The sequence below is a fragment of the Hypanus sabinus genome, chromosome 2 (genome assembly GCF_030144855.1).
Source record: "Hypanus sabinus isolate sHypSab1 chromosome 2, sHypSab1.hap1, whole genome shotgun sequence".
NCBI lineage: Eukaryota > Metazoa > Chordata > Chondrichthyes > Myliobatiformes > Dasyatidae > Hypanus > Hypanus sabinus.
The window spans coordinates 107,466,934-107,491,901 of NC_082707.1; the positions used below are offsets into that span (position 1 = coordinate 107,466,934).

Below are 24,968 nucleotides of genomic sequence, written 5' to 3' on the forward strand. Positions count from 1 at the left end.
GTCCTCCAGACCTGACAACATACTTGTAAATTTTCTCTGTACTCTTTTTCAACCTTAATTACATCTTTTCTGTAGGTGGGTGACCAAAACTTAACACAAAACTCCACATCAGGCCTCACCAAAGCCCTTATACAACTTCAACATAACATCCCATCTCAATACTTTGATTTATGAAGGCCAGTGTGCCAAAGGTTTTCTTTACGATCCTACCCATCTGTGCCACCACTTTCAATGAATTATGGATCGCTATTCTCAGATCCCTTTGTTCTACCACAGTGCCCTGCCGTTCACTGTGTAAGATCTACTTTGTCCTACTGAGGTGCAACACCTTGCACTTCTCTGCATTAAATTCCATCTGCCATTTTGCAGCCCATTATCCCAGCTGATCCAGATTCCATTGCAAGCCATGATAGTATTCCTCACTGTGCACTACTCCCCCAATCTTGGTGTCATCCTCAAATTTTCAGATCCATTTAACAACATTATCATCCAGATCATTGATACAGGTGACAAACAAGGACTGACTCAACACCGATCCCTGTGGCATTCCACTAGTCATAAACCTCCAGAGAGGCAATCATCCACTACCACTCTTTGGCTTCTTCCTCAAAACCAATATCTAATCCAATTTCCTACCTCGTCCTGAATGTTGAGCAACTGAACCTTCTTGACCAGCCTCCCATGTGGGTCCTTGTCAAATGCCTTACTAAAGTCCATATAGACAACATCTATTACCTGTCTTCATCCACTTTCCTGGTAACTTCCTCAAAAGCTCTGTGTTTGGTTGGACATGACCTACCCTGCACAAAGTAATGTTGAATATCTTTAATCTGTCCATCGCTATCCAAATACTCATATATCCTGTCCCTTACAATACCTTCCAATAACTTCCACCACTGATGTCAGACTCACTGGCCTATAATTTCCTGGTTTATTTTTAGAGCCTTTCTTAAACAGCGGAACAACACTGGCTGTCCTCCAATCCTCTGATACCTCTCCTGTCACTAAGGATGATTTAACTATCTTTGCTAGGGCCCTTGCAATTTCCAGTAGGGACCAAGGGAACACCTTGTTTGACCCTGGGGATTTATCCATCCTGATTTGCCTCAGGACAGCAAACACCTCCTCCTCTGTAATCTATAGAGTCCATGAAGCGGATGCCACTTTGCCTCACTTCTTTTACCAATGATACTCTGTGTTTATTTCTTGAGTAAATACAGATACAAAAAATTCATCTAAGATCTCCCCCATCAAGGAAAGGAAGATTGAGGTCTGTTAGGATAGGACCAACAAATTGAACTTGTTTTCTCAACAGGTTGAGCATGGGACCTTCTGCTCTCCCCTTCCCCACTTGCCCACACCACACACCCTCCCTGCCCCCTGAAGCCTTCACCATCCACCCCTCCCTCTCCCAGTGAGGTCTTGTGTTCCAAACCCCCAACTTTGAAATATCCTCCCCCACCTGACTGTGACTGCAGATCAAGTTAAGAGACAGCTGGAGAGACTACCTCAAGACAAGGCACTGAAGGCTTGTGCAAGCCAGCTGTCTGATATTTTGCAGCACCTTTACAATCTGAGTCAGGAAAAGGTACTGGTGCTGTGGAAAATTTCTTGCTTGGTTCCTGTATCCAAGAAGGTGACTCCATCTGAACTTAATGACTACAGACCAATTGCCCTCACATCTCATGTGATGAAGGTGCTGGAGAGGATGGTCCTGACTCACTTTGGACCACAGGTGAGATCTTTATTGGACCCTCTACAGTTTGCCTACCAACTTCATGTAGGAGTGGATGATGCCATCATCTACCTGTTGCAGGAGCTCACTCCCACCTGAACGATGCTGGTGGCATTGTGAGAATCACATTTTTTAATTTCTATAGTGCCTTCAATACAATCCAGCTACACCTTCTGAGCAAGAAGCTGCAAAGGATGGGTGTAGACGAAACCACTTTCTCCTGGATTACTGACTACCTGACAGACAGATCCCAGTTTGTATGGCTAAGTAGTTCTCTGTCTGAGGTGGTGGTGAGTGGCACTGGAGCACCACAAGGGACTGTCCTGCCTGAGTTTCTGTTCACACTATACATCTCACACTATCGGTACAACTCTTGAGTCTTGTCATGCATAAGTTCTCCGATGACTCTGCAGTGTTTGGGTGTATCAGAGATGGGCAGGAGTTGGAGTACAGAGGACTGGTGGATGTTTGTGGAGTGGTGAGGGAGGAATCACCTGCTCCAGAATGTGGCCAAAACCAGGGAGATGGTGATTGATTTTAGGGGGAAGAGGACTGTGACAAGACCTGTTTACATTCTGGGAGAAAAAGTTGTGATGGTAGAGGAGTACAAACACTTGACAACAGACTTGACTGGAAAACCCACACCAAGACTGTTTATGAGAAGGGGATGAGCAGATTCTATTTTCTAAGGAAACTGACATCCTTCAATCTGTGCAGCAGGATGTTGGAAATCTTTTACCAGTCTGTTATAGTGAGTGTAGTCTTCTTTGCAGCTTTATGTTGGGGGAGCAGCATTGGTACTGGTGATGCAAAAAGACTAAATAAACTCATCAAAACAGCTGGATCTGTCCTTGGCTACAACCCAGACTCTTTTGAGTTGGCGGTCAAGAGGAGATCACTAAACAAACTGCTATCCATCCAATTATGGACAATCTGGCACATCGTCTCCATGACTTACTGAATAAGCAGTGGAGCACCCTTTTGAACAGGCTCATTCAGTTCCAAAGATCATTACTGAAAATCTTCCCTACCAAATGCAATAAGCATGTACAACAGTTCATCTCTGCGAGATAGGAGAACACACATCATAGTACAGTAGTCTCTGTTTTATTATTTCTTATATTATAGCACATTGGTAAATTGTGTATATTATTACTCTGTATTTTATTATTAGTTAATTATTTAGTATTATTATTGCGAAGTGTGTTTAAATGTTGCTGCTGTAATGAAGTAATTTCCAACTCAGGATCAGTAATTATTATTCTGGGTCCACACATGAATACCATTCTGGTTTTCAATAAGGAATCCTTTTGCTCTTAGCTTATCTGTAGAATCTCTTAGGATTCCCCTTCACCTTGTCTGCGAAGGCAACCTCATGCCTTCTTTCAGCCATCTTGATTATTTCTTAAGTGTTCTCTTGCATTTCTTATACTCCACAAGCACCTCATTTGTTTCTACTTGCCTATACCTCTGCACTTTTTTTTCTTAACCAGGGTCTCAATATCTCCTGAAAACTACTTGTTATCTTTACCTTTTACACTGACAGACACATCCAAGCTTTGTACTCTCAAAATTTCACTTTTGAAGGCCTCCCACTTTACCAAGTACACCTTTGCCAGAAAACAGCCTGTCCTAATTCACACTTGCCATATCCTTTCTGATAGCATCAAAATTACCCTTTCTCCAATTTAGAATCTCAAACCACAGCTGTGACTTCTATGTACTAATTAAGAAAACTTTCCTGATACATTTGACAAACACTGTCCCATCTAGTCCTTTTACAGTTTGGGAGTCCCGGTCAATATGTGGAAAGTTAAAATTCCTTGCATTATAAAACCTTATGTTTCTTGCAACAGTCTGCAATTTCTCTATAAATTTGTTCCTCTAAATCCCACAGACTGTTGGTGGTCTGTAATATAACCCCATTAATGTGGTCATACCTTTCTTATCACTCAGTTCTACCCAAATGTCTCACTGGACGAGTTTTCCAGTCAGGCCTGACCGAGTACTGTCGTGACATTTTCCCTGATCCCTGACTAGTGATCCTCCTCCTTTAATCCCTCCAGCTCTGTCACATCTAAAACAATGGAACTCCAGTATATTAAGCTGCCAGGCCTACCTCTTCTACAACCAAGTTTCACTAAAGGCTACAATATCATAATTCCAGGTGTTGATCTATGCCCTGAGCTTATCTGCCTTTCCTACAATACTTGTTGCATTGAAATATACGCAGCTCAGGGCATTAGTTGCACCATGCTCAAGCTTTTGGTTCCAACTTTGTCTGAAGTCTTACATCTGTCTCCACTAACTGTTCTGGCTCTCTGGTTCCCATCCCCCTGCAACTCTAAACTGTCCCATGCAGCAAAAGCAAACCTTCCGACTAGGATATTTGTCTTCATCTTGTTCTGGGCAAACTGTCTCTTCTCTATAGATCCCACCTTCCCTGGAAGAGAGCCCAATGATCCAAAAATCTTACACTTCCCCTACACTAAATCCTTAGCCACATCTTAAACTGTATAACCTTTATAGTTCTAGCCCCACTAGCATGTGGCATGGGTGGTAATCCTGAGATCACAACCCTGGAGGTCCTCCCCTTTAACTTGGCACCTAACTCTCTGAACTCATTTTACAGTACTTCCTTGTCACTCTAACTACCTATGTCATTGGTACCAAATGGTCCACGACCTCTAGCTGTTCACCCTCTCACTTAAGAATGCTCAGGATTCGATCTGAGATGTCCTAGACCCTGGCACCATATCATCTGGTAATCTCTTCACTCACAGAACCTCCATTCTGTTCCCCTACCTAATGAATCCCCTATCACTGCAGTTCGCCTATTCTTTCCCATCCCCTCTGAGTATCAGAGTCAGGCTCAGTGCCAGGCTGTGACTTTCTTCTGCTAGGTCATCCCCAACAGTATCCTCCATTAACCCTCTGATTCCCCTAATCCAAAAATTTTCCATGTGATAAGACTGAATCAAACAGTCGAAGAATTTTAAGAATTTGCTTCTCTTCTCCATTTTGAACACCAGAAAGTTTAGAAAATCTGCAGATGCTGGAAATCCAAGCAACACACACTAAATGCTGGAGGAACTCATTAGGCCAGGCAGCATCTATGGAAATGAATAAACGGTTGACATTTCGGGCCGAGACCCTTCATCAGGACTGGAGAGAAAAAGATGAGAAGTTAGAGCAAGAAGGTGGAAGGGGAGGAATAAGTACAAGGTAGTAGGTGATATGTGAAACTTGGGGGGAGGGGAGAGGGAGGAGTGAAGGAGCTGGGAAGTTGATCGGTGAAAGAGATAAAGGGGTGGAGAAGGAGGAATCTAATTGGAGAGGATAGAAGGCCATGGAAGAGAAAAAAAGGAAAGGAGTCCAGAGGGCGATAATGGGCAGGTGTGTTGATGTGAGAGAGAGAAATGGGAATGGGGGAATGGTAAAGGGAGAGGGCAATTACTGGAAGTCTGAGAAATGGATGTTCACACCCCACTTACCATTCCCATTTCCTTCTCTCATCTATCTCCTTACCTGCCCATCACCTCCCTCTGGTGCTCCTCCTCCTTTCTTCAATGGTCTTCTGTCCTCCTCTATCAGCCTCCCCCTTCTCCAGCCCTTTATCTTTCACCAATCAACTTCCCCCTCTCCCAGTTTCATCTATCACCTACCATCTTGTACTACATCTTCCCCCCACCTTCTTGCTCTAACTTATCTATTTTTCCCAGTCCTGATAAAGAGTCTCAGCCTGAAATGTCGACTGTTTACTCTTTTCCATGGATGCTGCCTGGGCTGTGTTTCTCCAGCGTTTCTGTTTGCTGCTCGAAAAGCAGAAACTGACTTCTGATCTTTGACATTCCCCTCAACCCCCATCCTTGACCTAGTGAAATATCATCCCTGTATCAGTTTCAGCCTCTGTCAGAATTCCCTATGTCATCAGCTTGCATTAAACTGTACATAAACTCCTGCTTACTTTACCTTCATAGGAATCAACCTGATAATCCTTCGCTGTCCCTTGATCCATATCCTTCCTTTGGTTGTCAATTATTCCTGTACCGAGTATTCCACATGTTGTACCAGTGCCTGTATATAACTAGCACAGCGTCTATTGGATGGAAATACTTTGATAAGTGCCAACAAAGTGCCTTCTTAAATTCTTACTGACCTGCATGTTATCTTTATGTGATTCTTGTTTAAAGGCACCTCTGCAGACCTCTATCTGCCATGTACTTGGTCATTCTAATATTATTGATTTCCCTTCTTCAGAACCTTACATAGAAAGGTACAGCATAGGAACAAGCCTTTTGGCTCATAATGTTGTGCTGAACCGAGTGACCAACTGAACTAAACCCCTCTGCCTACACAATGTCCATATCCTTTCATTTTCCTCACATTCATGTCCCTATCCAAATGTCACTTAAAAGTCTCTAATCTATCTGCCTCTATCACCACCCATCATTCTGTGTAAAACAAAAACCTTGCCGCTCAAATTACATCTGGTTTTAGACATTTCAACCCTGGGAAAAAGATACTATCTATGCCTCTCAATCTTATAAACAGCGAACATATCTCCTCTCAGCCTCCACTGCTCTAGAAAAAAAAACAATCATTTGTCTAACCTCTTGTTATAGCACATGCTCTCTAATCCAGGAAGCAGTCTGTTAAACCTTCTGCACCCTCACCAAAGCCTTGACGTCCTCCCTATAGTGGGGCAACTAGAAATGTGTGCAATACCCAGGTGCGGCCTAACTAGTTTATAAAGCTGCAAAATTCCTGTCTTTTGAACCCAGTGCCTTGCTAATAAAGACAAGCATGTCATATGCCTTCTCAACCACCCTGTCAACCTGTGTAACTACTTTCAGGGAGCTATGAACTTGGACACCAAGATCCCTCTGATCATCAACAATGTTAAGGGTCTTGCCCTTAACAGTGTACTGTCTCTTTACATTTGACCTACCAATGTGCCACATTTCACATTTGGCCAGGTTAAACTCCATCTATCATTTCTGCACCCATATCTACAACTGAGCTACATCCCATTGGTATTCTTTGCCAGTTTTCTCACTATCCAATGACCCCTGTACTATGGTGTTCTGGTCAGTTTGCTGATCTTTTCTGCAGTTACTCCCCTTTCCCTTCTTACTGACGAATTCTGCAGGGCTGCAACAACTTTCAGAACATGGTGTCAGGGTAACTTTCTCTTCCCTTTTTTATCTCGGTGATTGAATCCTGGAGTCCAACTCATTAACTCTGGGTTCCTTGAGCTGCAGACACTTGCAACGGATGTTGACCTCAGATCCCAATAGTTGTCAGCACACTCATACTGTGACTCCTACACACCAGCTAAGTTGCCAATTAATTTAAATAATTGCTTAATTATTTAGATGTAAAGCCCCTAACCTGCAGAATTCACAATCTCTTCATCTCTTCAGTGTGCCAAAACTCGATTTCCTCAGTGTATGTTTTCCTTTTCAATATTGTTTGGAATGTTCCTGTTGAAACTGCTTCCACAATCCAATTATAAGATAATCAAATTATAACAGTTTTCTCCAATAATAAGATCGCCTCTTTCTGATGATTCTGTTGATTATCTTTGATTTGTAGATTGCCAGTCCCTTGGTCAAGAAATTTCTCCTTTATCAGAATCTGGTGGATTCCAAAACCACAGGCCATTAATATTGCATATTTTAGTGATAATCCAACAAGAAATTGCTAAGTATCAGAGCAGATTGGATGTGGAACTCTCTACTACAAGGGTGTTTGAAGTACATCACTAGATATATATATCTGACAGAACAAAATGTTGATGGGATAAACAAAGGCATTAATATTTATTTTGGGTTAAGTGGCCTCCTTCTGTGCAGGTGAGAATTAATGTTTCAATTGATGGTTTAAAGTGTGTTTAATAAAACTCCATTGTATCAAACAGTAATTTTCCATGTATCAACCACTGCATGTCTTCTTCACTTCCCAGAAGTAAACACGAGTACTTATGGAACAAAAGTCTTTGAGATTTCACACTTAACATATAAATAAATTGTGCACTAATTCGTACATGGTCAGCACAGACCCCACTCTGTGAGAATGGATCTTTCTATAACTCTGATATTGGGAAAGCACACAGCTTTGTGTCGGTGTGTTTCCCTGCCCTGAGATTGACTCATCCTTTCTTTGCAGAGCAGGGATGCTGGTGGTAAGACCCTAATCATGCTGGATGAACAGGGAGGTGAGTACACTACTCCCCTTACTAACCATTGGTGTGATCCCAGGAGGGAGTGGGTCCCTGTGGAGATGGGAAAATGGTAACAGCAGCCTTATTGGTGAGGTCACAGCCACTGGGCTGCATAGCTAATGTTGGTAGATTGGGGATATGTGCTTGTGTTCTAATCCTTTGGGACTGGGCAGTGGGAAAGAGAGGAAGTTCCCACTGGGCAAAATGTCCACATACTGCACAGAGAAAGCCTAATCTTGCTAAGTTGTAGCCAGTGTAGAGAATAGATCCTAATATGCATGGGCAATTCCTGATAAATGAGGGGCAGGTGGCATTAAGTGGGGGGGGGGGGGGTCTTTCCTATTGGGCTTCACATGCCAGTACTCTGAAGACTCATACAGGTACAGACAAGTGGGCAGGAGCTGGGCAGCCATACAATGCCTGACCTGGGGCTTTGTGCTGTGCTTTGCTTAGAACAACTGAAGCGTATTGATGAGGGGCTGGATCAGATCAACCAGGACATGAGAGAAGCAGAGAAAAACCTGACTGAGCTCAGCAAGTGTTGTGGCCTGTGTGTGTGTCCCTGCAGCAGGTAGGTGTGCTGTCCACATCTAGAAAATGGCTGTAGCCTCCCCCATCTCACTGTATACTTTGTACTCAGGGTATTACTACAAGCCACTGACTGCCATCATGTAGAAAGCCCTGCAGCCATTTGCACGGCAAGCTCTCACTAACAGCTGACTACAGAACTACTTTTTAAAAACAGCCAACTTTAAAGTTGGCAAAAGTTTCTGGTCCATAATTGCACATCACAGCTGATAAAAGAGAAAAAACAAGATGGTTTTCAGCAGGGGAGTTGGTGGGGTAGGGATGGGTAGAACCTAGTGATTACGTTGGTGAGACCAGCTGAATTAACAGGTGAAGCTGTTATCTCTCTACACCTCTGTTCCGTATGGTCTGATGACTCTCCTTCCTTGAACAGAGGCCCAAGCAGCACCCCTCAACCAACATTCACTTAATATGCATCATTTGAATTCCCCATTCCACTCCAACATTGACCTGAGGTCTGTGGCCTCCTGCAGTGTACATTGAGGCCCAACCCAGATTGAAAAGCACCTCATCTTATATCTGCTAATGCAGCCTGATATTGAATTACCCAGCTTCAGGTAACTGGCCATTTCTGAGCATCCTCATTCTGCAGCTTGACCTGTTGGGCATATCCTACAGTATTACTTTCAACAACACATTAGGCAGGTAAGGAACCTTGATGTGCTTGAAACCACACCTGTTATCATAGATAATCCCCATCACTTCCCCACCTCTTCAACTGAGAACTAACTTGTTTTTCCTTTTCCATCAGACCTGAAATATAAACTGTTCCTCTTTCCCCAGATGCTGCCTGACCTGCTGAGTGTTTCCAGCATTTTCTAATTTTATTTCAGATTTCCAGCACTGCAGTTGTTTGATTTTCTATTTCTAATAATTTTGGGAGGTGATTATTGGCCAGCACACCAGGGATAACCTTTGACATTTGATTGGGGTCTTGTTCATCCACCCAGTACGACAGTCCTTTGAGCCCTAGGTTTAACTTTATGACCCTGTGGCAGTGCATCAGTTGCTCTGTGCTGCACAAGCCATGCAGCTTAATCTCCAGAATGTGATAGAGTTCTGATTCAGAGGTTGAAGATACCACTGAGGCTCAACTGACAGTATGCACCTTACTACTGTGCCCACTGAAAGCTGCCGCCATCTGTCCACACAAGGCACTGGTTGATGCCGTTCCAACAACATTCCAGCATTAAAATAATTGGAATAATCCAGAAGGGCATCAAGCAGTTCAGTACACTGCTGTTGGAAAAGTGCAAAGAGGTGCTGACAGGCTGTCCTTGGGTAAAGAACAGGGTTCCTTTTGCAGACATCCATAGGCTGATTTTGTCCAAAAGTCAGTACTCAAAAAAAAAAATCTGCAATATGATGACCATGTTTCCACAGTATTGAATGGGATTAAAAGCAGCTAACGCTGACAAAAGAAAGAACAATTACTAAAACTAGTGAGAGAGACAAATCTTGTTCTGCCATTCATAGAAATAAATGTATGTTCATTTATCAAACTTTTGAATTTAATGTTATGGAGCTTGTTCATAAACTAGGGGTGTCCATAACTGGGAATGGCCTGTACATATCTAACCCATGCTGCACTTGCCAAGTGGATTTGCTTAATGTCGATTTTAATATGCAAAGTTGGTGCAAATGTGACACAGGGCAAAATAAAATTTCAAGTGCAGGAGAGTGTGGTTGGTATTGGCGCTTGAAGTGCAGCGGTGGCTAATGTGTCGGGCTGTGCACGACATGTGAGAATTGAGCTCTTGGGTGTGTTGTATGTCAGCAGTAACCACTTTCTGCTGGTCGCTATTTAATTGCTCTCCAACAAGTCAAGTTTTCTCAATGTTTGCTCCCACTCTGCATTGATGCTAATCAAAGTGTTGTTGATGTCAATCCAGTCAGTAACTCAAAGGAACTGTTTCCTATAACACTAGACTCCCCACTAACACTGCACTGATAATGTCTTCTTTGAGTTCATTTTCTTGCTGTCTCTTTTACTCTTTCCTCACCCCTCCACCCTACCTCCTTTGTTCTCTGTGCTTCATTCGATGGAGATTAACCCTAATGTAATCCTGAGTGGAAAGGGAGCCTGACAGTGATATACACAGTGGATTCTAGCATGGAAAACATGGACGATGTGGGATCAGCGTTTGCTGTGCTCGGACTGAGTAGGTGATTTGTTTACCTGCACGCTGCATGAGCCTGTGTCTGCCTTTTTGTTTGTGTAAGGCTTGTAATCCTATCCCTATAAGCATCTCTGTAGTGCCATTTAAATCTTCGGGATGTCCCAAAGGCTTTCTTGACAATGAACTTCTGTGTGTTAGTTATGTGAAAGCCCAGCAGTCTCCTGCAAACAGCAACACAATACTCCAGGTTGAGGGTGAATATTTAATGTAACATCAGACAGAACTTTTGCTTCAAGCAGTATCCACATACCCCTGAGAGAGTCAAGCAGGCTTGGTAGTCATAACTTAAGTACAGAATCAGGTTGTGTTAATGTGTGGAAGGAAGGGGGAAGTTACACCTGTAGCCAAGCTGAAGGGCTTGGAAGTTGGATGGAGATGGTGAAGAGCCAATTAGCATGGTTAATCTAGACTAGTTTAATTCCGATTTGGCTAAGTGCAAGGAATTGTATTTTGGAAAGACAATTCGTGATAGGACTCAACTCAGTAAATGCCTTAGGGAGTGTCGAAGGACAGAAGGACTTACATGGTTCACTGAAATTTGAATCACAGATAGACAAGGTGATGAAGATTACTTTTGGCGTGTTGGCCTTCATCAGCTATGATATTATGTTGCAGTTGTACTGGAGGGGCTCATATTGGACGAATGTACACAGTCTTTATCCTAGGGGCTGGGGAATCAAGAATTAGAGGGTACCTGCTCTAGTATTGGTTAGCTGTTGAATCTTACAGTTAGATGTGATTGGAGTTTGCAGCCTGGATTTGTACCAGCCTGACAGCTCACAGCACTGTAGTGTGTAGCCCTGGTCAGATATATCCATGTGAGTGGTGAGACTGGAGGACCATCGATGCTCTGGGGTAGCAGTGTACCTGAACATCATGGTACCTTCAGATTGAATATTGCAAAGATTCATAACCCAAGGACCCATCCTCATTTCAGCCTTAAAACATACCAAATATTTTTGGGAGAACTTACAGAAAAGGCGGGATCAGAGATTCCACTGCAGCTTTCTGCCACACTGGCTGAGACAGTCTGGACTTCACAAGTAAAAACAGGCTTGAATTAAGCTTCCACCTTTGGGCGCTTTGTATCTGACAGAGGAGAATATTTGTCTTTGACCCCTCCTCACCTAATTCCCCAGCCTACATTTTGCAAAAACTTCATCCCAGTGGAGGTGTTTCCAGAGATGAAGCTTCTTGCTGTTGCCTTGGCCATCACCATCCAAACCCAGACATTCCTCTTTCTAGGCCCATTTAGAAAGACAGCCAATCCACCACCACCACCACTTACAGAACCCCAATCAAAAACCACTATTTGTCCAAACAGATCTGTTCCCAACACTCAGAAACCTACCTCATAGTGGTAAAAACGCTCACGTGCCCTGTGGCCCACTGTGTCCCATGTTGACCTTTGCCTATTTGCACCAATTGTACTTGCCCCCATAAGGTATCTATCTTTCTAAAACTTGCCTATGTAAGCATCTGTTTAAATGCCTCTGAAATGTAGTGATTGTACCTGATTCCACCACCACCTCTGCAATGAGTTCCTGATATCAACTATTCTGTTTAAAAATAACAGAATTGCTTTTGAAGACTGCTTCCTCTCTGGCTTAAACCAATGCCCTTGATGTCTCTCACAATAAGGTACTAGAGCAGAATTAGGCAGTTTGGCCCATTCAGTCTATTTTACCATCCCATCATGGCTGATTTATTATCTCTTTCAACCCCAATCTCCCATCTTCTCCCAGTAACGCTTGATGTCCTTACTTAGCAAGAACCTACCAACCTCTGCTTTAATATATCCAATGACTTGGCCTCCACAGCCATCTGAGGCAATGAATTCCAGGTGCCCCAACTTCTGGCTAAAAAAATTCTTCCTCAACTCTGTTCTAAGAGGATGTCCTTGTATTCCGAGTCTGTTCTCTCTGGTCCAAGAATCCCCCACTACAGAAAACATGCACTCTATCTCGGCCTTTCAATATTCAATAGGCTTTAATAAGATGCACCCCTTATTCTTCTAAACTCCAGCAAGTACAGGGCCAGAGCCATCAAACACTCCTCATATGTTAACTCTTTTATTCCTGTGATCAGACCCTCTCAAATGTCAGCACATCCTTTTACAGATAAGGGGCCCAAAACTGCTCTTAAGGCTCCCACTGCAATCTGACTAGTGCCTTAGCATTGCAGCCTTGCTTTTATATTCTAGAATATGAATTAATTATAATTCAGTATTCAACACAATCATGCCCTCAGTTCTAATCAACAAGCTTCAGAATCTGGTCCTCTGTACTGTACCTCCCTCTGCAACAAGATCCTTGCCTTCCTCACAGGGAGACCACAGTCAGGGTAGATCAGAAATAACATCTCCTCACTGGCGATTAACAACTGTTGCACATCAAAAGATGCGTGCTTAGCCCAATGCTCTTTCAACACCCACAATTGTGTGGCTAGACATAGCTCAAACGCAGTCTATAAATTTGCCAATGGCGGAACTATTTTTGGCAGAATTTCAGATGGTAACAAGAGATACACAGAAACAAAGTAGATCAGCTGGTTCAGTGGTGTCACAGCAACAACCCTGCACTCAACATCAGTAAGATCAAGGAATTGATTGTGGACTTCAAGAAAAGGAAGTTGAAGAAATACATTTGAGTCCTCATCGAAGGATCAGAAGTGGGAAAGGGTGAGCAGTTTCAAGCTTCCCGGCATCAACATCTCTTAAGATGTATCTAGAGCCTAACATATTGATGCAGTAGCAAAGATAGTGGTCATATTTCATTAGGAGTTTGAGGAGAAGTGGTATGTCACCAAAGACCTCACAAATTTCTACAGATGTACTGTACAGAGCATTCTAACTGGCTGCATCATCATCTGGAATGGAGGGACCAATGCACAAAATCAGAAAAGGCTGCAGTAAGTTGCAAATACAACCAATTCCATGATGGGCACTGGCCCTTCCTAGCATTGAAGACACCTTTGAGGTACTTGGAGACTAACGTCAAAGTCAGCATGGTTTCTGTAAAGGGAAATCTTGCCTGACAAATCTGTTGGAATTCTTCAAAGAAGTAACCAGCAGGGTGGACAAAGGAAAGGCAGTGAATGTCATTTACTTGGATTTTCAGAAGGCATTTGATAAGGTGCATCACATGAGATTGCTAACAAGATAAAATTCTATGGTGTTACAGGAAAGACAGTGGCATGGATAGAGGAATGGCTGACAGGCAGGAGGCAGCGAGTGGGAATAAAAGGGGCTTTTTCTGGTTGCCTGCCAGTGACTAGTGGTGTTCCTCAGGGGTCACTATTGGGACACCTACTTTTCACATTATTTTTCAGTGATTTAGATAATGGAATTTATGGCTTTGTGGCAAAGTTTGTGGATGATATGAAGATAGGTAGTGCTGAGGAAGCAATGCGATTGCAACAGGACTTAGACAAATTGGAAGAATGGACAAAAAAGTGTTAGATGGAATACAGTGTTGGGAAATGTATGATAATGCATTTTGGTGAAAGAAACAATGGTGCAGACTATTATCTTACTGAGGAAAAGGTTGAAACTTCAGAGGTGCAAAGGGACCTAGGAGTCCTCGTGCAAGAGTCCCAGAAGGTTAATTTACAGGTTGAGTCTGTGGTAAAGAAGGTAATTGCAATGTTGGCATTTATTTCAAGGAGATAATGCTTAGGCTTTATAAGCTCGTAGTCAGACTGCACTTTGAGAATTGTCAACACTTTTGGGTCTCATTCAGCTGGTAGGATGTGTTGTCGTTGGAGAGAGTTCAGAGGAGGTTCTTGAGGATGATTCCGGGAATGAAGGGGTCAGCATTTGAGGAGGATTTGGCAGCTTTGTAAATACTCTGTTTACTTTGTAAACAGCTTTCTAAATACTCTCCATATTTAGAACACTGAGGGATCTCATTGAAGCTTACTGAATGTTGAAAGGACTAGATAGGACGGATGTGGAGAGGATGTTTCCTGTGGTGGGGGTATCCAGAACTAGAGGCACTGCCTCAAAATTGAGGGGCAACCTTTTAGAATGGTGACAAGGAGTATTTCTTTTATCCAGAGAGTAGTGAATCTGTGGAATGCTCTGCCACAGACTGTGGTGGAGGCCAAGTCCTTGGGTGGAAGTTGATAGTTTCCTGATTGGTTAGGGCATCAAAGGTTAGGGCGAGAAGGCAGGCACATGTGGTTGAGTGGGATCCAGGATCAGCCATGATGGATTGGCAGGGCAGACTCAATGAGCTGAATGGCCTAATTCTGCTCCTACGTCTTATGACAATGCCTCAAAAAGGCAGTATCTATCAATAAGGAGCCCCATCACCCAGGACATGCCCTCTTCTCATTGTTGCCATCAGGGAGGAGGCACAGGTGCTAGAAGATCCAGGCTCAACATTTCAGGAGCACTTCTTCCCTCTGCCATTGGATTTCTGAATGGTCCATAAACATTACTTATTTTCTCTTTCTTTTTACACTATAATTTTTATATCTATATTTTATGCTTATATCTATATATGTACTGTTGTCACAAAACAAGAAATTTCATGACATAGCAGTATATTAAAACAGCATATTATATATAATATAGCAATATATAAAACAGCATATTAAAGCTGATTCTGGTTCTGAATATTTACATTGCATTTGTCTTTCTTCCTTACTACTGACTGAACCCGCAAGTTAACCTTTAGGAAACCTTGTATGAAGATTCCGAAGTCCCTTTGCACCTTTAATTTCTGAATTTACTCCCTACTTAGAAAATAGCCTATGCCAGACAACCCCAATAGGCAGACCATTGGCCAGGTACTGACCACGAGAGCCAAACGTCTGAACCACTGGCACTTATGTGAATGCACCTGTCATGACATGTAAATAAAGCGCACACTGCTCTAATTTACTTTAACCTCATCCTACACCGTACACTTGACCTATACCCCTGTACAGCGCACAACCTACTGCGTGCACTCTACGGTCCTCGACTAGACAGTGGCACACACCAGCTACCCGCCTGTCATCTAAGCGAATTGTTACCAGCAGTAAGTCATGGACCCTAAACCAAACAACATGGCCTGCGCGAAAAAGCACAAAATCAACCAGGAAAACCGTCAGTTCAAATCTGACTGGACTGATCAGTTTTGTTTTATTTTACCGGACCATGCCAGTGCTAAACCAACATGCTTAATATGCATGCAGTCCATAGCTGTCTGCAAATCAGAAAATCTAAAGCAGCACTTCAACACTCTGCATGCTGCCAGTTTTAATGCCAACTACCCTGCAAAATCAGATCAACGCAAACAAAAAATTGCAAATATATCATATAAGCACTCTGTTTCTACTATCTGTAAGTCAACATCTGCACAAGAGAATGCAACAGCTGCCTCATTGCATGTGTCATGGGATTTTGCCAAAGCTAAGAAGCCATTCATTGATGCCAAGTTGATTAAAACACGTGCAATTGATATGGTTGACCAAGTTTTAAGTCCGGATGAGAAAAACCAAGAAAATGGTTGTGGAGCTATTAAAGATGGTGCCATTGTCAGCTAACATAGCAACAAGAAGAGTACAGTCGGCCCTCCTTATCCGCGAATTCCGCATGCGCGAATTCAACCAACCGCGAATTGCGAAAACCTGGAAGTGCTCTTCCAGCACTTGTTGTTTGAGCATGTAAACATTTTTTCTTGTCATTATTCCCTAAGCAATACAGTATAACAACCATTTTACATAGCATTTACATTGTATTAGGTATTATAAGTAATCTGGAGATGATTTAAAGTATACAGGAGGATGTGCATAAGTTATCGTGAATCAGGATCGGAAAAAATCGGAAGTTCTCTTACTAAGTAAGTCGGAACAGGTACACCTGGTGTTATTTAGCGTCAGTTAGTCAAAAGTTTGTCTTAGTATATAGTATATATTTTACCCTTCTGTGCATAAAAAACACTGAAGAATGTATGTTTCAGTGCCAGGCTCGGAAACAAAAGTTCTCAGGACTCAGGACAGACCGCTCCTAAGTGCGCTCTCCACTGTGTCGGGTTGATGTGGAGGATCAAAAACCCAAAACCCCAAAGACCAATAATTAAACCACTGCGTTGCTTAGTAATAATTGTGGCTTTCATCGGGGCAGGGCCTTTCTCACTTTATCCTTTAAAATCGTTCCGATCGTTGACCGACGTAGCCTAATGCTTTTCCAATGACCGATGACGTTTCACCTCTTTCCGATCGCTTTATTATTTCCACTTTATTTTCAATTGTGTTCGTGATTATTTTCACGAACAGAAACACTGCAGATTCAGAGTTCTGCTGCCGGATCCAAATGTCCACTGCATTGAGACAGGTTAAATAAGGTCTGGGGTTCCGCTGGGTCCTAAGGTCCACTGCATTGAAACATGTTGAATAAGGGACTTGAGCATCCGCAAATTTTGGTATCCACGAGGGGTCCCGGAACTAATCCCCCACGGATAAGGAGGGCCATCTGTAGAAGTTTTAGCGGAGGAGTGTTTTTCCAATCTTCTCATCAATTTGGAGAAAACAGAAGCCATATCACTAGCCATAGATTTGTCCTGTGACTGAACCGATATGGAAGAGCTATCTGTGTTCGCAAGATTTTTTTTATGTGAAGACCTTTCGGGAAGAGCAACTTTGTTTGCTTCCTCTGCCTGGGCACACAACTGGGGAAATAATTTTTAACAAATTGATACAGTTCTTTGAGAAGAATGGCTTGGATGTGAGCAAAATTGTGTCTGTTGTCACCGATGGGGCTCCGTCGATGGTGGGACAGCACAAGGGCTTGGTAAGCAGTTTTGCCACTGTTAACCCAGACTCTTGGCATTTCATTGCATTATTCACAAATCAGTGCTGTGCACTAACCTGTGTGGGGAAATGAAAGAGGTGATGGATACTGTGACAAGACTGGTAAATTTCATTCATGAGAGTTCTAGTCTGCAACATTGCCTTTTCAGAGCATTGCTGGAGGAAATGTCAGTGGAACAAAAAGATCTTTTGCTGCATAATGATGTTCGCTGGCTGAGCAAAGGCCGTGTGATGGAGAGGATGTGCGACCTGCACGATGAGCTTGTGTCATTTTTATCCAGCCTGCAGAGACAAAAAGCCCAAGGACTTAAGAGGTTTTTAAGTGACTACAAGGTGATGGCATGTTCCTTTTTTGTGTGACATCATGTCTCATCTAAATCAACTTAATCTGCGCTTGCAAGGCAACAACCACACTGTTGCGAATATGTACAAGGCAATTGAAGCTTTCCGGTCAGAGCTGAACCTTTTGGAGAGAGACATACACGGGAGAAAGTTGCACTTTCCACATCTGCGAGAGCATTGTGAGAAGAACTAAATACGGGAGGATCTGGTGATGAAGGATTTTGTGGCGACCCTGGCAAAACTCTTCAGGGAACGATTTGAAAGCTCCCCAAAGCTCTCAGGTGACATCCTCCTCTTCCTGAGACAGCCGTTCTCCATTTCAGCTGACGGCCAGTGGACTGCAGAGGCCAAAAGTCTGGTGCAACTCTTCAGATGGAGGTCTTGGAAATGGGAACATCTGATTTGCTCAAAGCTCAACACATTGGGGTGAGTGACTTTTGGATCAACGTGGTTCCCCAAGCTCAATTCAAAAACAGGAAAGCTATTGCAATGCTCCTATTCACACTGTTCCTCTCCACGTATATATGTGAGTCATCGTTTTCTTCAATGAACTCTTGTCAAGAACCAAGGCAGAAACAGACTCTCCAATTCACATCTTGGCCAGTGCCTCAGGATTGCCACAACAGAATATAGGCCCGACATCAGAAGCCTCATCCTGTCGCTGTCACTTCTCTCACTGATTGGTGAGTGAATCAATTTATTTTTGTCAATCTTATTGTGGTATAATAATATTACAACAATAATACTGATAATTTCATTTATAGCTATACTTCAAATGCTACATAGCTAATTAAAAAGAACAAATAGATTAAATGAAAGAACAAACAGTGGAAAAGGCAATACTACTAAAACTCTGTGTGGAAGAGAAGTGGTGAAGACTACGTTTACTCTGTGTGTGTGCACGCGCGTAAGCGCACACATGTATTTTAAGTCCAGATGAGTTCTCAATGTGACAGCTGACAATTGTGATAGCTAGACTCATAATTAAATGTATGGTTTTGGACTTATTTTGTTTCAAGAGTGCTTTTTTTGTGTGACCCACAACAGAGGCTTTGAGAATCTCAGGCCTAAATTACTACTACTACTAATGATAACAATAATGGTAATAGCAGCAACAACACAATCTGCCCATAAAACAACTTACTGGCACAATGAAAAAAAAACCCTGGATGTTTTGGCGCTTGGCTTGGCATGCTTGATATAATTTGGCCCTTGTGGAAAACTAATTGGGGAACCCTGGCCTATGCCTTTATTGCTTCTACCAAAGTGTATGACCATGCACGTCCCTGCACTGTATGCTACTTCTTCGCCCATTCTCCTAATCTACATCTTTTTGCAGACTCCCTGCTTCCTCAACATTACCTGCCCCTCCATTTGTATCATCTACAAATTTGGTCACAAAGCCATCATTTCTATAATCCACTGACATATGAAATGTAGTCCTAACTCTGACCCCTGCATAACACTACTAGTCATTGGCAGTCAACCAGAAAAGGCCCCCCTTTATCCCCACTCTGGGTGACTGTCAGAATCACTTCCATAAGGTCACCCATTAGCCTCCTTCATCCCAGGGAAAACAAGCCCAACTTATCCAATCAATCCCAAGTTATCCAATCCAAGCATCTTCCTGGTGAATGTTGATAGCAAATTTCCTAAAATTCCCTGTTGAGGGAGGCCTACTAAATCAAAAATTTCTTTATTTAAAATGGAGGGACACAAAGCAGGAAACTACAGGATGCATGCAAACAGCTGGAGGAACTCAGCAGGCCAGGCAATATTTATGGAAAAGAGTACAGTTTGGGTTGAGACCCTTCAGCAGGACTCTTGGCCCGAAACATTGATTGCACTCTTTTCCAAAGATGCTGCCTGGCCTGCTAAGTTTCTTCAGCATCTGCAGAATTCCTCTTGCTTGTGATTGGAAAACTACAGGACATTTAGGTTAGTGGGGACAATGTCTAAAGGTGTAACTAAAAATATCCTAATGGAATGTAGACAAGTTGAAGGTAATCAGACAAAGCCAACAGTGTTTTGTTAAAGGGATATCATGTTTGACCAGTTTGTTGAAGTTGTTTAAAGTGATAAATATTGTAGACAATATATCCACAGAAACTGGTGGAAATTCCCATATTTCTAAAGACACTTGACCACTTCTAAGGTTGATATGGAAATAAAAGCTCACCTTACAAGATAACATATTGTGAGGCTGGCTACCAGAAGGCATGATTGAGTATTTTCTGGTTGGAAGTCTGTATCGAGCAATTGGAACTGGACCTCAGCTTTTGATAATGTACAGAACTGACTTAGAGTAAGGTAGTGAAGGTATGGCTGCTAAATTCATTGATGACCAATAGGTAGGAATACAAGTTGAGGAGAGGTCAAAGTGAAACCACAATGGAAATGGAATGGGCAAGGATTTAGCAGATGACTGTAGTGTGGGGAGAAATGATTTTGACAGGAAAAGTGAAAAGCATATGATCTAAATGTTTGGGAGATGAGAGAAATCTGGTGTCCTACTGTATAATTTGCAAAAGTTTGTTATATGTGAATGGCAGATAGTCAAAAATTTTCATTTAAGTGAGGTGGTTCTGCTTCAGTTCTACAGCTGAGATTGCTATCCATCAAGTAGGCTGTGCAGTATATGCAACAGGCCTTAGGCCTGTAAAGCCTGAGCCCCAGCAGTCTGCGGCTCCTTGGCTTTGGAAATGTTTTCTGCCAGTGTGGTTAGTGATTTAACTGCTGTATTCAATTCACATCATTCTGCGAGAGGCAAGCTGGGAGAAACTACCTATGCTCAACACATGGAAACAGACTTCCCTTTCCACAAATATTCTTGCCTTGGGCCATCCCAACTGATTCTGCAAGCTTTTAAGTACAGTTACTGTTTGTGTGGTCAGGAACATTCTCCCTGTCCACCTGAGTAAATGGGAACACACCAATCACTTTATGTCATTGCTTGTTCTCTCCTCTCAGAGTGAGAAATTTTGAGATGGGGGACAAGTACAAGAAAGCTTGGACAAGCAATGCTGATGGAAACACAGGCAGAGTGGTCTCCAATCAACCAAGCAAGTCACAGAACAACCGTGAAATAGCCAAGCAGAGTGGTGACGAAGCTTACATCAAGAGGTAGGTTAATCAGTTCACAAGTGTGGCAATGCATCAGTCCTGCCCCAGCAGTACATATCCTTGACTCCCAGAGTACATTACATTCAAATCAAACGGGTGAAGGAAACAAGACCCCTTCACCACTCGCTGTGGCAGAATACTCAGGATTATGTCCTTTCACCTGAACTCTCCATTAGTAAATATGGGAATTGGCATTCACTTCTGAGTCTCCTGTGCCTACTGAAATAATGAGAGAACTCTGCTTTCCTCAGGATAACAAATGATGCACGAGAAGACGAGATGGAAGATAACCTGCAACAAGTGGGCAGTATCATCGGAAACCTGAAAAATATGGCGATTGACATGGGCAACGAGATAGAGTCTCACAACAAGAAAATTGAAAGCATTGCTGAGAAGGTATTTTTGTGTTTCCCCCCCCCCCCCCCCCCCCCGCCGCCCGCAGTGCAGCAGCTTCAATAATGTAGATCACACTGTCTGAGAAAACCCAAACTCCCCAAGATCCCATGTAATCTTACTGAGAGCAAGCAAAGCATGTCTGCTGACTGGAGCATTTAGTTAGATCAAGTAGAATTATGGCCCAAAAAACCCACAAAATTCACTAAAGAAACTCAACAAATGAGGCAACATCTTAACTAGATTTGAAGGGTTTTTACTGTTGACATTGATTGTCCATTTACCACCCTACTTGTTGCTCAATCTGCTGCATTCCTCCAGTTGTTTGTTGCTTCAAATTCTGCATCTGCAGTCTCTTATGTCTCTAGAATTACATAATTTCATGTGGACTAAGACTAGCATGTTCTAGGCATGAGGATAGATGGTTTCATGTCACACACAAAATGCTGGTGGAATGCAGCAGGCCAGGCAGCATGTATAGGAAGAAGTACAGGCGACATTTCGGGCCAAGACCCTTTGTCAGGGCTAACTTAAAGAAAAGATAGTAACAGATTTTAAAGGTGGGGGGCGGGGGGGGAGATCCGAAATGATAGAAGACAGGAGGGGAAGGGATGAAGCCAAGAGCTGGAAAGTTGATTGGCAAAAGGGATACACAACCAGAGAAAGGAAAGGATCGTGAGATGGGAGGCCTAGGGAGAAAGAAAGGGGGTGGGACCACCAGAGGGAGAGCAGGCAAGGAGTGATTGTGATGGGACAGACAGAGGAAAAAAAAGAAACGGGAGAGGATAATAAATAAGGGATGGGGTAAGAAGGGGAGGAGGGACATTAACAGAAGTTAGAGAAATCAATGTTCATGCCATCAGGTTGGAGGCTATCCAGATGGAATATAAGGTGTTGTTCCTCCAACCTGAGTGTGGCTTTGTCTTGACAGTAGAGGAGGCCATGGATAGACATATCAGAATGGGAATGGGATGTGGAATTAGAATGTGTGGCCACTGGGAGATCCTGCTTCCTCTGGCGGACAGAGAGTAGGTGTTCAGCGAAACAGTCTCCCAGTCTGCATCGGATCTCACCAATATATACAAACCCCATTTCCAGAAAAGTTGGGATATTTTCCAAAATGCAAAAAAAAACAAAAGTCTGTGATATGTTAATTCACGTGAACCCTTATTTAACTGACAAAAGTACAAAGAAAAGATTTTCAGTAGTTTTACTGACCAACTTAATTGTATTTTGTAAATATACACAAATTTAGAATTTGATGGCTGCAACACACTCAACAAAAGTTGGGACAGAGTTAAAATAAGATTGAAAAGTGCACAGAATATTCAAGTAACGCCGGTTTGGAAGACTCCACATTAAGGAGGCTAATTGGTAGCAGGTGAGGATCATGACTGGGTATAAAAGTAGCGTCCATCAAAAGCTCAGTCTTTGCAAGCAAGGATGTGTCGTGGCTCACCCCTTTGTGCCAAAATTCGTGAGAGAATTGTTAGTCAGTTCAGAAGGAACATTTCCCAACGCAAGATTGCAGAGAATTTAGGTCTTTCAACATCTACAGTACATAATATTATGAAAAGGTTCAGAGACATCTCAGTGCTTAAAGGGCAAGGTCGGAAACCACTGTTGAATGCTCGTGATCTTCGGGCCCTCAGGTGGCACTGCCTAAGAAACCGTCATGCTATACTGTGACAATTATAGTCACCTGGGCTCAAGAGTACTTCAGAAAACCATTGTCACTTAACAGTCCGTCGCTGCATCCAGAAATGCAACTTGAAACTGTATTACGCAAGGAGGAAACCATACATCAACTCTATGTAGAAATGCCGGCGAGTTCTCTGGGCCCAAGCTCATCTCAGATGGACCAAAAGACAGTGGAACCGTGTGCTGCAGTCAGATGAGTCCACATTTCAGCTAGTTTTCAGAAGAAACGGGCGTCGAGTTCTCCCTGCCAAAGATGAAAATGACCATCCTGATTGTTATTAGCGAAAGGTGTAAAAGCCAGCATCTGTGATTGTATGGGGGTGCATCAGTGCCCACGGCATGGGTGAGTTGCATGTATGTGAAGGTACCATTGACTCTGAGGTGTATATTAGGATTTTAGAGATGTATATTGCCACCAAGGCAACGTCTCTTCCCGGGATGTCCATGCTTATTTCAGCAGGACAATGCCAGACCACATTCTGCACGAGCTACAACAGCGTGGCTTTGTAGACACAGAGTGCGTGTGCTTGACTGGCCTGCTGCCAGTCCAGATCTATCTCCTATTGAAAATGTATGGCACATCATGAAGAGGAGAATCAGACAACGGAGACCACGGACTGTTGAGCAGCTGAAGTCTTATATCAAGCAAGAATGGACAAAATTTCCAATTGCAAATCTACAATTAGTATCCTCAGTTCCAAAATGATTAGAAAGTGTTATTAAAAGGAAAGGTGATGTAACACAATGGTAAACATGCCTCTGTCCAAACTTTTGTTGAGTGTGTTGCAGCCATCAAATTCTAAATTTGTGTATTTACAAAATACAATTAAGTTGGTCAGTAAAACTATTGAAAATTTTTTCTTCGTACTTTTGTCAGTTAAATAAAGGTTCACGTGAATTAACATGTCACAGATTTTTGTTTTTATTGCATTTTGGAAAATATCCCAACTTTTCTGGAAATGGGGTTTGTAGAAGGCTGTATCGGGAGCACGAGATGCAGTATATCACACCAGCCGACTCTTAGGTGAAATGTCGCCTCACCTGGAAGGACTGTCTGGGGCCCTGAATGGTGGTGAGGGAGGAAGTGTAAGGGCAGGTGTAGCACTTGTTCCACTTACAAGGCTAAGTGCCAAGAGGGAGATCGGTGGGAAGGGATGGGGGGGACGAGTGGACAAGGGAGTTGCGTAGGGAGTGATCCCTGCGGAAAGCATTGGGGAGGGAAAGATGTGCTTGGAAAGATCCCGTTGGATGGAGAATTATATCTTGGACCCAGAGGCTGGTGGGGTGGTAGGTGAGGACAAGGGGAACCCTATCCCGAGTGGGGTGATGGGAGGATGAGGTGAGAGCAGGTGTGTGTGAAATGGGAGAGATGCATTTGAGAGCAGAGTTGATGGTGGAGGAAGGGAAGACATAAAAAAGGAAGACATCTCCTTTGTCCTGGAATGAAAAGCCTCGTCCTGAGAGCAGACGCGGCGGAGACGGAAGAATTGCAAGAGACAGGGTGGGAAGTGGAATAGTCCAGGTAGCTGTGAGAGTCTGTAGGCTTAAAGTAAGTAAAGTAGCTTAAAGTAGCTTAGATAAGCTGTCTCCAGAGATGGAGACAGAAAGATCAAGAAAGGGGAGGGAGGTGTCGGAAATGGACCAGGTAAATTTGAGGGCAGGATGAAAGTTGGAGGCAAAGTTAATGAAGTCAACGAGCTCAGCATGCGTGCAGGAGGCAGCGCCAATGCAGTCATCGATGTAGTAAAGGAAAACTATATGCGGATATCCGTATAGGCTTGGAACATGGAATGCAGACATAGCTGGGACCCATAGGGGTGCCCATGGCTACACCTTTGGTTTGCAGGAAGTGGGAGGAGCCAAAGGAGAAATTATTGAG

The 24,968-nt window shown here is 43.1% G+C and overlaps 1 protein-coding gene across 1 annotated transcript in view; it reads left to right on the plus strand.

Moving 5' to 3' along the window:
• The window catches only part of LOC132381927 (synaptosomal-associated protein 23-like), a 53,362-nt gene that overhangs the window by 26,606 nt on the left and 1,788 nt on the right, over positions 1-24,968 (plus strand). Inside the window, exons 4-7 of the mRNA XM_059951641.1 lie at positions 7,907-7,955; positions 8,415-8,532; positions 20,843-20,995; positions 21,247-21,391. Of these exons, the coding sequence (XP_059807624.1) occupies positions 7,907-7,955; positions 8,415-8,532; positions 20,843-20,995; positions 21,247-21,391 (465 nt within the window). The remainder of the gene's footprint in view (positions 1-7,906; positions 7,956-8,414; positions 8,533-20,842; positions 20,996-21,246; positions 21,392-24,968) is intronic.